This window comes from Myxine glutinosa, chromosome 8 (assembly GCF_964187855.1).
Source record: "Myxine glutinosa chromosome 8, kmMyxGlut1.1, whole genome shotgun sequence".
Classification (NCBI taxonomy): domain Eukaryota; kingdom Metazoa; phylum Chordata; class Myxini; order Myxiniformes; family Myxinidae; genus Myxine; species Myxine glutinosa.
Window position 1 is genome coordinate 70,698,087 of NC_136268.1, and position 15,670 is coordinate 70,713,756.

At 41.6% G+C, this 15,670-nt stretch overlaps 1 protein-coding gene across 1 annotated transcript in view; it reads left to right on the top strand.

Annotated features, from left to right (window-relative positions):
• Positions 1–15,670, top strand: part of LOC137432587 (diacylglycerol kinase zeta-like) — a 142,953-nt gene that overhangs the window by 89,450 nt on the left and 37,833 nt on the right. Inside the window, exons 23-28 of the mRNA XM_078783388.1 lie at positions 830–874; positions 4,399–4,471; positions 4,589–4,629; positions 6,407–6,519; positions 6,737–6,817; positions 11,071–11,165. Coding sequence (XP_078639514.1) covers positions 830–874; positions 4,399–4,471; positions 4,589–4,629; positions 6,407–6,519; positions 6,737–6,817; positions 11,071–11,165 — 448 coding nt within the window. The remainder of the gene's footprint in view (positions 1–829; positions 875–4,398; positions 4,472–4,588; positions 4,630–6,406; positions 6,520–6,736; positions 6,818–11,070; positions 11,166–15,670) is intronic.

Below are 15,670 nucleotides of genomic sequence, written 5' to 3' on the forward strand. Positions count from 1 at the left end.
CGTTTCAGGATCTTTGACACCTGACCTTGAGTGATGCCATACTGCCGAGCAACAGCACGCTGTTTCATGCCGGAATTTCGTAAAGCCACCACTAAATGACAAACAGCATTGTCGAGTTGACGGACCATCTCCAGGGGAAGCGGCAATAACTTTTCTAGACGTGCAGCAGTTGTTTTCCACTAACACAGAACGCAACAACCCTTATATACCCGATTGTGAAGCCAATCGTCAAATGTACCTGTCCGTACATTTTGTCACGCCACCTGTGATATAATCCTGCTATTTACTTCTTGCTGTGACAGACAATCAGTGACATGGTTCTTTTAACAAAGAAATCACCAAAGCGTAAAGGAAACTCCCCAGATTGATATACCGAGTTCAGAAAGTAAACCCAAGTCAAGAAAAAAAAAATATTCCATATTAAATGCCAAGTCTGTAGTTTGTGGACGTTAAAGATTCCACGGTGTCCTTCTCGAAGAGTAGGCAAGCTATCGCCGGCAGCCTGAACAAATTACAGATTACTGCAACCTCAGTTAACTGTGTATCCTGCATCGGAATGGCGACCCATCCAGGATTTTCACCCTTCCCAAGAAACTGCTTAGGCAGCACCAATGGCTCTGTTTGAAGCATGATAGATGATTATTATGATGATTGCACTGGGGATGGGGTTGGGATGGGGGGAAGGTGGTGAGAGGGAGGAGGGGAACTGTGGGGCAGGCACAGCTGTTTATGGAATATGTGGTGGATTTGTTTTGATATAGTCATGTGATTTATTTAAAATGGAAGCCTCATGGAAACCTAAATGTATTGATTTAGCTATAACCCTTAGGATTTACCACCTGCCCATGTCACCTTGCACATGCTACTTTACCAGGTAAGATGACCATTGGCTTATCAAACACACCCATTTCTTCAGGTTAAAAGCTACATCCTTGATTTGTGCTGGCTAAAACCTATCTATGGCCTAAACAGAACCATGGCCTAAACACAACTGTCCCCTCTTTGAGGGGCTAAACCTGTTTATTCCATATATGATATTAGCCTACCTACCTGGTCAAACCACGATAAGTTAGCTTAGTCCATGTGTTTGCTCCATTGGAACTCGACAAATGTACACATTTATTAATGTATGATGTTTAAGTTGTGTTTCCTTTTCTTTGAAATAGTCCCGGCTGAATGAGTGATGAATATGTGCATCTACTGTATCTCTCTGGTGTGTGCACTGAATGGTGACATTCACAACTGCTGCATCATTTTGGAAGAAGTTAACACTGTGAAAAAATACTTTTACAAATGTCTCAAGGTTTGCCTATTGGTAGTCTCGTCGCCTCGTTTGGTTCTCTAATATATAGTTCCACCACATTGAAGCAATATGCTTCACGAATGGCCGAATCAAATTATACCACATTTGAGTGGAAACACAGTTTCTCCCCTCACACATGGCGATGGTGAAGTGATAGGCTATTGAAGCCCTTGGTTTCCATGGAGTGAAGCTGAACAATGAGCGAGGAGGGCCCCAGCCCAGAGGGGAGAGCAGTACTCCATCAAGATGCAGATGTAATTTGTGTGGGTGTATAGGAACTCATGTGTACCAAGGAAGGATTCTGTATGATGGAGGTTATCGCTATCGCCGGAACCACCCAGTTGGTGTCTGGCTTTGGAGGCCAACTTTGAAATGTGGCTTGCCCAAGCGAGACCATGGTTTATGGTGAGACTCAAGAGTTTGAATGACTGGACCTCTTCAAGACGGTTGTTGATAATGTAGATGGGCGGGTTTGCAGAACGGTGATTTCGGAGATAGAGAGTGAGTGTGGGATTTCTCAGGATTGACAAACATATTCAAAGTGATTGACCAGTTTGTGATTTTGTCAAGGTCTGAAGAGAGAGAGGAGGTTGCAGCCTATCTGACAGAAGGATGTCCTGGCAGAGGGTGGGTATTTAGCAAAGAGATAAAGAGGACTTTTCAAAGAGTCAGTTAGATCATTGATTAATATTAGGAATAGGATGGGGGCATAGAACACTGCCTTGGCCTTGAGACTGACTTCCTCCACTCTCACTCCAGCTTTGAGAGGGAAGAGGAGAAGAAAGGGGTCCATTGAGAACTATACATTGGCTACGGGAGTGGAGGAAGTCAGTATACCATGTGTGGAGTCGGCCTTGGGTGCCATAGGCAGACAGTTTGGAGAGTTAGGTGGGATACCAGTCTTTTTTTTTTCTTTTCTTTTTTTGTATACAAGATCGAGGCTCGTGAAAGAGCTAACATTAATCATACAAAAAGTCAAACCGACACATAAAACACAAAATAAGGGGAGCGGAACACAAGATGGGGAGAGAGGGGGAAGGACACAAACACAACATTTGAGAGCAAGGACATCGAGAGAAATGTGGGAGGGGGAGGGCTTGGGGGGAGGTGGGAGAGGTATAAAACATATCAACACTGCAAGGACTTCCAGGAAAGAAGTTGGAATTTCAAAAAAAGTGTATCTGGGGTGAATTAGCGGGGGTAGAAAAGATCAAGGTTTTGGATGGGGGAAGATAAGAGATGGTGGTGAACAGCTGTTTTTAAGACCTGGAGGGAGGAGTGGGATTGAAGGGAGTGGGGGAGTTTGTTCCAGAGGTGGGAGAAAAGAGGAATGAAAGAGTGAATGTGAGCAGAGAGTGTTGATTTTGGTAGTTTAACCATAAGAGGGTTGCAGGCAGATCTTGTGCGACCTGTAGGAATATTAGGGGGACAGAGCACAGAGAGAGCTGGGGGGGCAAGGCCGGAGAGGAGTCGGTAGAAGACAGAAAGACCACCAACCTGCCTGCGGTGAGTGAGTGAAAGGCCCTCGGAGTTAGCTTCATCGCAGGAGATTCCAATGATTCTGAAATTCTGAATTCTGAAATCTGAATCTGAATCTGAAATCTGAATTATGAATTCTGAAATTCTGTATCGAAAGCTCGAGATATGTCCAGAGAGATAGCCCTGTCTGATTTTGAGGGCATCCATTGATTGTTGCGAGAGTAGAAGCAGCATGTCCAAGGTAGAGTGACCAGGTCTTAATCCGAGTTTATGAGAGATGAGGTTTTTGGAGAAAAGGAATGATTTTATATCAACTGTGATGATGGATTCCATGACCATGCTGATGATTGGAAGTAAGCTAATTGGTCTGTAGTTAAGTGGATCGGTTTTTGCACTTTTTTATGTGATGCTGTGATGTTGGCTGATTTCCAAGCAGATGGAAGATGATTTGTGGTAAATTACATGGTGAAAAGGGCACAGAGAGGAAGTGCAAGAGCAGCAGAGCAGGTTTTAAGGACATGAGCTGATGCATTCTGGTCCAGTTGCAGATTCAGAGCCTAGAGTTGCCAGAAACTTTTCCACCTTGTCAAGTGCAAATGACAGAATCCAGAAATTGCTGGGTACAGAAAAAAAAACAAAAAAAAAAAACAGAGATAGAGAGAAAGGGCTTAGGGACACAATCATTTGAAGCAAGCACAGAATTTAGGCATTCGACCATCTCAAGAGCGGAGCCGTCTGTGGTGGCATAGAAGTGAGGGAAGGGATGTCAGGGGAGCATACACCAGAGACAGACATGACAAGGCACCACCAGGTTTTAAAGGAGGGAGACGAATTTGAAAGCTCATTGTTGAGGTTGGACAGATGGTGTTCTCTGGCTCTCCTTAGAGTAAGCACACTTGTTTTGGGCTTGTGGAACGATGCGAGGTTGCCTTCTGAAGGATTTGCCTGTCAGGAGGAGAATGCAAGTTGTTTTAAAGCAATTGTACCAGGAGCAGGAGGATGCAGGTAAGAAGAGAGCATGAGAGAGCAGGTTTCTCTGGAAGAATTCCCAGGCTGAATCAATATCGGGGGCAGTAGATATAGAGAGCAGGAGATCAGTGTGTGTGATGGCTGAAGTGTGATGGCTGCTTGCAATCCCTGCCAGTTTGTCAGAATGAACTGGCAGACTCTCCGGCACTGAGGCAGAAATCTGAATTGCACTTAATAGAGATATATTTAAACCTATGGTGCCATATCACACTCATCCACTCACACACAAAGGGGAGAATCCAGACAAGGTCTTGAAGGATATGGGTGGGCTGGTATCCAGAATGAAGTATGGGGAAAGACTGCAGGGAGGCAACAATCAGCCATCTGACAACCAATAAGGCGAGCTCACTGCACGTTGATGCTACAAACCCCAAAAATCTCGATGTCTAACTATACTGTCTGTATACCTCCCCTAATGGTATACATAAAAACAGGACAACTTCACTGTAATGGGTCTCTGGTTACAAAAGATGTTCTAACCTACATGAACACACGGACCAGGCTAACTTAATGTAGTAACTAATTCGTACCGCCTCCAATGTAACACCACTCACGCCTCACATCACAGTCGCTTTTTTCCATTGCAGGAAGCAAGTGAGCAACCTCCCTCCCAACTGCTTTCATCACAAAAGCTTTCTCCAAGATGGTGCTTCCTTGACTGTGAGGCAGCTTACTGCATACTGGGGGTGTTTTGTCTTTCATAAAAAATTGTCTTTTATGAAGTAACCATTGCAGTAACTAAAAACCGGTGTTCTTTTCTTCCCCTCTCTCCACCAGCAACATCAGCTGACAGATTCTACCGAATTGATCGAGCACAGGTAAATGCGTTTTTGCGCTACAGTTGTTAAGGGTTTTCCTGTCATGAGGACCTTCAAAATTGCTACATTAGCCTTGCCTCTGAAGGTTAGTTGGCCCACATTTAATGTGGACATTCTATATTAAAAGGGATTGACAGGACGACCTCGAGTTGCGCACACTCGCGTCTCTGCTGTCTAGCCTAGGTTCGATTCCCGGCCCAGCTATAAAATGTCAGTCTGGTATTTCACAAGCACGGTGATTCATCAATGTGTGTGCCATCCCTCGGATGGACGTTAAATGGGCGACCAGACTGCCGGCATCCAATGTTGGACGTTAAACAACCCATGGTGTCCTTCGCGAAAAGTAGGTGAGCTATCTAAAAATCAGACCTGGCCAGCCGGTTCATGAAGACTCTGGCCAAGCTTTCCCTGGCCAACCCCAAAAGACAGTTGGGATAATGGTGACCGTAAAAGAAGAAGAAGAAGATTCTATATTAAACGTAATCATGTTGGATAGTTAAAAGGACCTTATGAAATGACAGTGATTGAGTAATGGTGTAATGGTGATTGTAATGTAGACTTATCTCTTCCAGTACCAATATATTATTGCTCATCATATGCACACAAGCATTGGTAACAGTTTTGAGCCGAAACAAGAAAATGCCCATGGAAGATGAGAAGCAATGTTATTTTTCAACACAATCTTCCTAGACCTCAGATGTTTTTATCATTTGGATGAAACATCAACATGATTAACCCATTTTTCATCCGGAGTTGGAACCTAAACAACTTTTTCTGGATCTTCCATGTGCGTATCTCACCAACATCTGTTCAGAGGATTTTCCTAATCTTCATCAACGATCTTTCTAACTCTATGAAAAGTCCTGTTTATATACTTGCTGATGACTCCACTCTCTGCCATGACATCCATCATCCTTCTGACAGACAAGCAAAAGCCTCTTCCCACTCTTCAGACCTTGAAAAAAAATCACAAACTGGTAAAAACACTTGGAACATGTCTTTCAAGCCTGAGAAATCCCACGCTCTCACTATCTCTTTACGAAAGAACCATCAGGCAAACCCACATCTACTTTCTCAACAATCTTCTCGAAGAGGTTCAGTCACTCAAAATATTGCGTCTCACCCTCAGCTGTGATCTCTCTTGTGCAAGGCACATTTAATAGTTGACTTCCAAAGCCAGATGCCACCTGGGTATCCTCCATCGTGCAAAGTCCTTCCTTGGCACACCTGAGCTCCGATCCACCCACAACATTTTCATCCACAGCTTGATGGAGTACTGCTCTCCACTCCAGGCCGGTACCCCTCCCCCCCCTCTCACCTTGTTCTGCTTGATTCCGTGGAAACCAAGGTCTTCAAGATCATTGGAATCTCTCACGATGAAGCTCAATCGATGGGCCTATCGCTTTGCTATCCCTGACAGGTCGGTGGTCTCTTTGTCTTCTTCCGTCTCCTTTCTGGTCTTGCACCTTCTGCACTGTTCATGCTTTGTAAAATTGGGTGCTTGGTCAAGCCAAACATGAAAAATGAAATGAAGTGCCATCTGGTATTCTCCACCACTAATCGAACAGAACAACCTCGGTTACAATTTTGCTTGCTCAACATCATGACCATTAATCAGGTGTGTGTGAATCCCATGCATTAGTAACAACTTGTGGCCCTTTTTGATGTTCATGTTTAATATAAGAACGTGTGTTAAGGGGACAAAGCAAGTGCGTAAGCACTGCGAAAGTTGATGCCCATGGCTGTATATTTGACTTGTGCATTTTGCTACAAACAGGAATCCTTGCATTTCGTGAGTGACTTGGGCTCTGAAGAACTCTTTATCCTGGATATTCAGTTTGCCATTACGTCCATTCCACAACCCTCAAGTTCTCAGGAATCCTCTCGCAGGTGCTTGTTCTCCGAGCCTGGTTTATTCATTATGGAACCACAATGTCACACTGCAATTGCAATTTACCTTGTTCTACAACACAAGTTCATAGAATACCTTGAACAAACTGTTGCATGAGTAGTGTTGGTTTTGCTTCATTACCCCCAACTGGGCATGCACAAGCTCATTTGGGTGACTCCCTGACGGTTGTTCTCCTCATTAACCTTGCTTGCGCAGTCTTGGCAACCTTGTAGAATCTCCTCATATCGTTCGCTCCCATGACTTTGCTCGCTCCATCTTCTTCGCTCACTCATACAGGTAATCCACTCGGTTGGTAATCCAGAACCAACGTAATTATTTTTTGATTATTTAATTATACCATACTCTTTAAAGAGTGTTGGTGCTGCTGATGCAGTTTCTTGGCAAGGGTTATACTTGGTGGTTTGCTGTTTGCCATTGCCTTCCCAGTGTTGTTTGACTGTGCTCTATCCTTTCAAATGCTGAGTGCCAAGCAAGGAAACGGCACATACCATTTTGGTCTTTGTAGGACTCGGATGGAGTTTGAACCACTGACCTCCCAGACTGAGAGCAGATGCTCTAACAATTATGCTACTGAGTCTGATTAACATAATTATACTACTCTACTGAGTCTATAATTTTCATACTGCTCTATCATTTTGTTGCTGGACAAATTTGCTCTCTCTGTTCACTTAGTAATCTAAAATCAACATAATTACCCTAATCTACCATTAATTAGTAATTCGAGACCTTTTCACAAATCCAAACCAGCTTCAACCTTTTTCCAAAAAAAATTATAATTTGAGGTGAATGCTTAAATGGACTCTGCCCATGTTAGATGCCAACCCACTGTTACATTTGATCTAAATTAAAAGTCGTAGAGAGAGAGAGAGAGAGAGAGAGAGAGAGAGAGAGAGAGAGAGAGAGAGAGAGAAGAGAAAGAGAAAGAAAGAAAGAAAGAAAGAAAGAAAAAGAGAAAGAGAAAAAAAGAAAGAAAAAAAAAACACAGAGAGAAAGTATTAGATCTTCGAACTTAAGTCATGATCTGCTAAATGGTTTTCAAAGGGCATGTGACTTTTGTTGGCCTGTTGAACCAAAAATGGAATCTTTGTGTTGCAGTCCATACTTGTTCCAAGTTTGGTGAAAATACCTTTTCCAGTTCACAAGTTTTTGTCAGCTAACAAAGATTTTCATTTAAAGGTCACATGACCATAGACCTTTGAGTTTTTGATCCCAAAATCTAGTAATTTCATCTTTTTATTACAGCCACATTTAGTTGGAATCCCTTCAGTTCCCTGGTGTTGGCTTAGCGGTTAGGGTGCCGGCTTGGGATCCTAGGATCCTGGGTTCGAATCCCAATCGATCGCTGAATTAACACCAGGGGGGTTGACTCAGCCTGTCATCCTTCCGAGGTCGGCAAATTGAGTACCAGCTTGCTGGGATGAATGATCACGGTGTGTACCCTGATTTAGAATAGGTACACCGTATCCCTGCGCATCGTAAGAGGCGACCAAGGGTTGGCGTCAGGAAGGGCATCCGGCCATAAAAACATTGCCTCAAACAGGGAACCATGATTGTCATGGGGCCCGCAAGGCTAACCCTGCTCTAGCGGGGAAAATGGCCTTAAAACGATCATTCATTCATTTCATTCCTTCAGTACCTCACAACTTATTGTGGTCACGAAAATCAGCGATGTACATACGGAAGGACGGGCGGACGGATGGAAGCACAGCCACACGTACAACCTCAAAACATAATGCCTCTAACGCCTTCGGCTATAGAGACATAAAGCAGTTTCAACCAGTTTAATAACTGATATCGTTATATGTCATAAAAACTGAAATAGTTATACACCAGAAACACAAATATAGTTATATGCCAGAAATATAATGTAATTATACACCAGAATCCCTGAAATAGTATCTTATACACCACAAACACGGATGTGCTTATACACCAGAAACACTGATGTAGATATACATGAGAAACACTGATGTAGATATACACCAGAAACACTGATGTAGATATACATGAGAAACACTGATGTAGATACACACCACAAACATGGATGTGCTTATACACCAGAAACACTGATGTAGATATACACCAGAAACACTGATGGAGATATACACCAGAAACACTGATGTAGATATACACCAGAAACACTGATGTAGATATACACCAGAAACACTGATGTAGATATACACCAGAAACACTGATGTAGATATACACCAGAAACACTGATGTAGATATACACCAGAAACACTGATGTAGATATACACCAGAAACACTGATGTAGACATACACCAGAAACACTGATGTAGATATACACCAGAAACACTGATGTAGATATACACCAGAAACACTGATGTAGATATACACCAGAAACACTGATGTAGATATACACCAGAAACACTGATGTAGATATACACCAGAAACACTGATGTAGATATACACCAGAAACACTGATGTAGATATACACCAGAAACACTGATGTAGATATACACCAGAAACACTGATGGAGATATACACCAGAAACACTGATGTAGATATACACCAGAAACACTGATGTAGATATACACCACAAACACTGATGTAGTTATACACCAGAAACACTGATGTAGGTATACACCAGAAACACTGATGTAGATATACAACGGAAATGCTGATGTAAATATACACGAGAAACCTCAAATATAATTTTGCCATATACCAGAAACACTGGCATCGTTATACTCCAGGAACATTAATATTGTTATTGTCGTCTGGAGACCAGAAAAAAGAAAGCATTAGTCAGAGACTGCTGAGAGGTTGAAGAAGGAAAAGCTGAACCAGAAATACGATACTGAATAAATTCACTGGAGTTGTACACAGAGAAACCATAAATTAACCAGAAGGCACTATTATCATTTTGGAATGGTTGCTTGTTTCCCAGAACCTTGTGGATTTTATGTTAAACATCTTGCTTACCACAAGTGGACATACTCACATAACAGTTGTGAAATTCCGAATCCCACACACTGAAGCTGAGCCCATGGGCCAATCACTTTCCCATCGCAGACAGGTCAGTGGTCTCTTTGTCTTCTAGCATCTCCATTGTGGTCTTGCACCCTCTGCTATTTCCGTTATTTGTCCGTCCCCCACCCCCACCCCAAAGTTTCTGCAGGGCGCACGTGGTCCACCATCAACCTCCTTTTGGTGAAACTCCCAAAATCCAGCATCACTGCTCACCTCCACTCATTTGTTCCTCTTTTTCCCCGCCCGTGAAACAAACTTCCACATTCTCTGCAATCTCATTCTTTCCTCAAGTCTTCAAGACAGCTGTTCACCACCGTCTCAGACCACCCCTCCACCCCCCATCCAAAACCATGATCTTTTCTACCCTTGTTATCGCACCCCAAGTCCACTCTAGTATTATTGTACACCGCTCCTTTCCTATTCCATTCCAGGCGCTGCATGATGTCATCACCGGGCACCGAAGGAAGCACGGCATTGACGCACATTGAAAGGGAGTACTCAGTTTTCACTCGGTTTGTTTGTTGTACACCGCTCCTTTCCTATTCCATCTACAGGCACTGCATGACGTCATCACCGGGCACCGAAGGGGGCCCGGCGATGATGAGAGCTGAAAGGGAGTATTCAGTTTTAACTCCATTTTTTACGGCGTAGCCCATAGGGCAAAGCTGCCTTTAACAGTGTTTGTCCGTCCGTCCGTCCATATGTATGTCTCCTCAAACGTATACCAATCAGAGCTGAGGATCTGGTCACATGACAGGGTGATGTGATCAAGTCTGATGTCATTACGGCGGTATGGCGGTTGACTCCACACACCGCCATTTTGATTCCAATTTCATTCAGGCCGAACATATCGTCGAACCTGTCATATATCACAATCGCCATGCTTTACCTTTACGTTTTTCATTCAGTGTGAAATACAAACAAACTGATTGTTAAAATATCCATCAAAGATCGAGAGCATCGGCATTACGGCTCTTTCAACAACACCGTACATATAGGCCTTAGGCATCATGCCTCACTTTCAGGCCGCTTTGGACAAATTAAGACCACATTTCTTAATACAGTAGTATCATTTCAGTAGTATCGTTTCCGTAATAATAATAATAATAATAATAATATAGTAAATATAACCATAACATTTTAATCCAAATGTCGTGAATGCAAAGTCAATGTATTGAAGCGGTGTATGGTTCATGAATCAATGATAAGCGGTGTAAGGTTCATGAATCAATGATAAGTGGTGTACGATACTAATAACCGTGGAAGTAAGGAATTAGCCTTGGTTTTTTTTATAGTAATATCATTTTCGAAATAATGATATGTAACGTTAATATTATAGTGAATACAATCGTAACACTAATCCCTTCGTAGTGACTGCAAAGTTACTGGAGGTTAAAATATATCATCTTCTATATGTTAAAGTAGCGGCAGTTTTGTGTCCGTCTGTTACGCTACGTCGTTACGTCTGATGTCATTACGGGGTGTCATTACCAGATGTCATTACCTTTCCTTTGTTAATGTGTGGGTCTTTACAGATGTTCTCAAGCTAATGGGGTGAATGAGGACACAAATGATGATGATGTATCGCAGTGCGGGGTCAATGTCAAAGAGTTGTGGCCACATGACAAAGGTATGGATTTAAAAAAAATCTTCTGTGCTTGAGGCGACTGTTTATAACCACAATGCCATGCCTTTACACACTAGAAAAGTGAACATAGATATTACATAAGTATTTGGTACTGAAACACCATCATAGGTACACACCAGATACACTAACAAAGTTATACACCAGAAACACTGTCATATTTATACACCTGAAGAAACACTGACAGAGTTATACATCAGAAATACTGATGTGGTTGTACACCAGAAATGCTGATATGGTTATATACCAGACACACTGATGTCGTTATACACTAGAAACACTGTAGTTATACACCAGAAACACTGATGTAGTTATACACCAGAAACACTGATGTAGGTATACACCAGAAACACTGATGTAGTTATACACCAGAAACACTGATATAGTTATACACCAGAAACACTGATGTATTTATACACCAGAAACACTGATGTATTTATACACCAGAAACACTGATGTATTTATACACCAGAAACACTGATGTATTTATACACCAGAAACACTGATGTATTTATACACCAGAAACACTGATGTATTTATACACCAGAAACACTGATGTATTTATACACCAGAAACACTGATGTATTTATACACCAGAAACACTGATGTATTTATACACCAGAAACACTGATGTATTTATACACCAGAAACACTGATGTATTTATACACCAGAAACACTGATGTAGTTGTACACCAGAAACACTGATGTATTTATACACCAGAAACACTGATGTATTTATACACCAGAAACACTGATGTATTTATACACCAGAAACACTGATGTATTTATACACCAGAAACACTGATGTATTTATACACCAGAAACACTGATGTATTTATACACCAGAAACACTGATGTATTTATACACCAGAAACACTGATGTATTTATACACCAGAAACACTGATGTAGTTGTACACCAGAAACACTGATGTATTTATACACCAGAAACACTGATGTATTTATACACCAGAAACACTGATGTATTTATACACCAGAAACACTGATGTAGTTGTACACCAGAAACACTGATGTATTTATACACCAGAAACACTGATGTATTTATACACCAGAAACACTGATGTATTTATACACCAGAAACGCTGATGTATTTATACACCAGAAACACTGATGTATTTATACACCAGAAACACTGATGTATTTATACACCAGAAACACTGATGTCGGTATACACCAGAAACACTGATGTAGTTATACACCAGAACCACTGATGTAGTTATACACCAGAAACACTGATGTAGTTGTACACCAGACACACTGATGTAGATATACACCAGAAACACTAATATAGTTGTATACCAGAAAGACTCATTTGGTCCACATTTGAAATCCACCTTTGCAATCCAAGACCTGGGGGATAAAGTGGAATTTTGAAATTCAATCTTTTTTTGTTCTCTGTTTGGAAACCTTTGTGCAATTATTTCTTAGACTTGTGATTATACATCAAAGGATGAGAACACGCATGTAAGGTATCTCGACAGACTACGATCGATTGCAGCACACGTTTATTGACTCTTCCGATACAGGCCCGATTCACCACAGCGCCATCCGAGCTGGGCCGTAACTTCCGGAAAAACGGAAATAAACCCGCGGTCACGGTGTAGGGATACAACGGTGAATATTTGCAGCTTCATACATGACAACGCAGTGCTGGGTGAACAAGCAACTTAAGTGATTTTGTATTAAACTAGTATTAGGCATCCACAACCATCCTTGACTATGTTGTGGAACGTGGGCCAAGGACCTCACTTTATTTCTTTTATGCCCTTGCTTTTTCATCTTTATTCACTCTAAATTTTGTTTTCTCTGCAACGGCTTGAGCGATTGACACAAACTTTCAACATGGGAGCACCTACTTACCCATGGATAACTTTTAAACCAAGTTCCATGATGATTGGATGGAAAATGTGGCTGGCTTTCCAAAAAGTCTGATATCTGTAGGCATTGGTTGCAGTGGTTCATTCATCGGGAATAAACAGCCTCGACCTCACTTCGTCCGACCTCGGCCTAATTATTTGGAAATATTCCGGGCTTCCGAACTGGTCTTTGACTGCACATATTATAACTTTTTATTAGTCCCCTACCAGTTTCACCAGCGTTTTTTTTTCCATACCCTTTAACGTATGTAACTGAAACTTTGTATATGGCTTTATTCTGATAACTTACAGAACAGTTTGCGTTTCGGGGCATTTCACCAATTTTCCACCGAGTTGTGTCCTTTATGGAATTAGAAAATATCACATATTATATACACAAAGAATTAAGTTAAGCACCCCCCCCCGTTTTTTTACAATCTCGCACATTACAAGTTTGTTGTCGTCAAAACAGTGTAATATACCCATGATATTGCTATATTTTCTGGAGAAGTGATATTATGGTCACATAAAAACATAACAATCATGCCGTTTTCAATATTTTATTCTGAATAATTTAAGGTGAAATTTTTTGGGAATTTTAGGCATATTTTCACCTCAATTTAAGTATGGAGCTATAGGTCCATCACGGACAGTGTGGATGACGTTTATGTTTTCTAACGTACAGTCATTGTTCTGAGAAGACCTCTAGCGATCTTTGCGTCAATAACGTGTGTAGGACCCACGTGATCGGATCACTGACTCAACCCTACGTCTCATAGACCCTGTAAGCCGTCGTATGCGTTGCTGTGGCAGGTTGTTCCATTCCCGATGTAATGCACGTTCCAATTCATCCAGATTGGCTATTGGAGGGACCATCTTCGCAATTTGTCGTCCCAACATGTCCCAAACGTGCTCGAGGGGGTTCAACCTGCCACAGCAACGCATACGACGGCTTACAGGGTCTATGAGACGTAGGGTTGAGTCAGTGATCCGATCACGTGGGTCCTACACACGTTATTGACGCAAAGATCGCTAGAGGTCTTCTCAGAACAATGACTGTACGTTAGAAAACATAAACGTCATCCACACTGTCCGTGATGGACCTATAGCTCCATACTTAAATTGAGGTGAAAATATGCCTAAAATTCCCAAAAAATTTCACCTTAAATTATTCAGAATAAAATATTGAAAACGGCATGATTGTTATGTTTTTATGTGACCATAATATCACTTCTCCAGAAAATATAGCAATATCATGGGTATATTACACTGTTTTGACGACAACAAACTTGTAATGTGCGAGGTTGTAAAAAAACGGGGGGGGGGTGCTTAACTTAATTCTTTGTGTATACATGGGTCAGTTTTCCAGGCTTTGTCCTTTTACCCTACAACATATTGAACTGAAATTTGGTACATGGCTTTATTATGACGAGTTACAAAAACTGCAACTTATTCTGTAGCTTTGCATACCTAAAACAATTTGCCCTACTGTATATGTCTCCCAATTGCTGAGTGCTCAGAACAAGAACATTAATTGGGACCTGTAAGGGACATGTATTGCAAAGCAATTCTCCGTCTTGTTTTTACTGTTTTACTGCTTTGTGTGAATTTCAAAAATTTCATTCAAAAATTGTCGACATATTATTGTCACACACACTGATGTCACCTAGAGAATTCAAAAATCTTCTGTCCTGACCCTTTCTCAATTGGCTGTGACAGCGAAAGACAGCACATATAATCACATATTGCAATACAATATTAAACTCGGCTACTTATTCATTGAATTGTGCTGCACCTGACTTGCAACATTGAGTGAAGGAAGTGCTAAGATGATGTAACTAGCCATTCTAAAGGTCACTTCTGGATCGTGAAGATGCATTTTCGCATTTTGTTTACTAGTGAGATACCCGTGCTACGCACGGGTGGGAGGCCAGAAACAAACAAGCAATGCAGATACGGCGAATGCTAAAGCATGAAACCAATAAATTCCACATTCCTGTAGCACCCTCAGTCGCACGTTCGTGAAGGACTTCCATGAAAATGGACAGCAAGTTCGTGAAGGACTTCCATGAAAAACGTACCTGTTCGCAAACAAATGGGTACGTTCACGTATAGAAACATCTATCGTGGGTCCGTGGCGAATCTGCATATGGCGATCCGCGAAGTTCACATTTAGAATGTAGAAACTATCACGGCATGTCGTCATTTACTTGAACTCGATATCTCTGTTTTTTCATTCCAAACAACATAACTCCAATCACAAAATAAACTTTTAACATTGTTAATGTTTCCTTCATTGTAAAAACTACCAAGTCAACAGTTAAAAGGATTTTGAGCCGATAGGTGTTACAGCCTTGGCAAGATCAATGGAGACAGCGATATGTTGGCTTATACGTCGCCCAAATAGCTATGTGGAATTCTCTCATGTAGAGATTAAACTCACGTCGTTTGAACTTTGGCCGAGGTCATTATTTACTTTTAATGATGTTTATATACGAATCAAAAAGAAGATAATTGGTTTTGGGTCGTCCTTTCCGCATATCTCGTGGGATTGTGAGTTGGAGAGACGACCGTGATGGTGGGGAGGGGGTTGGCATTCTCTCAAGCAGGGATT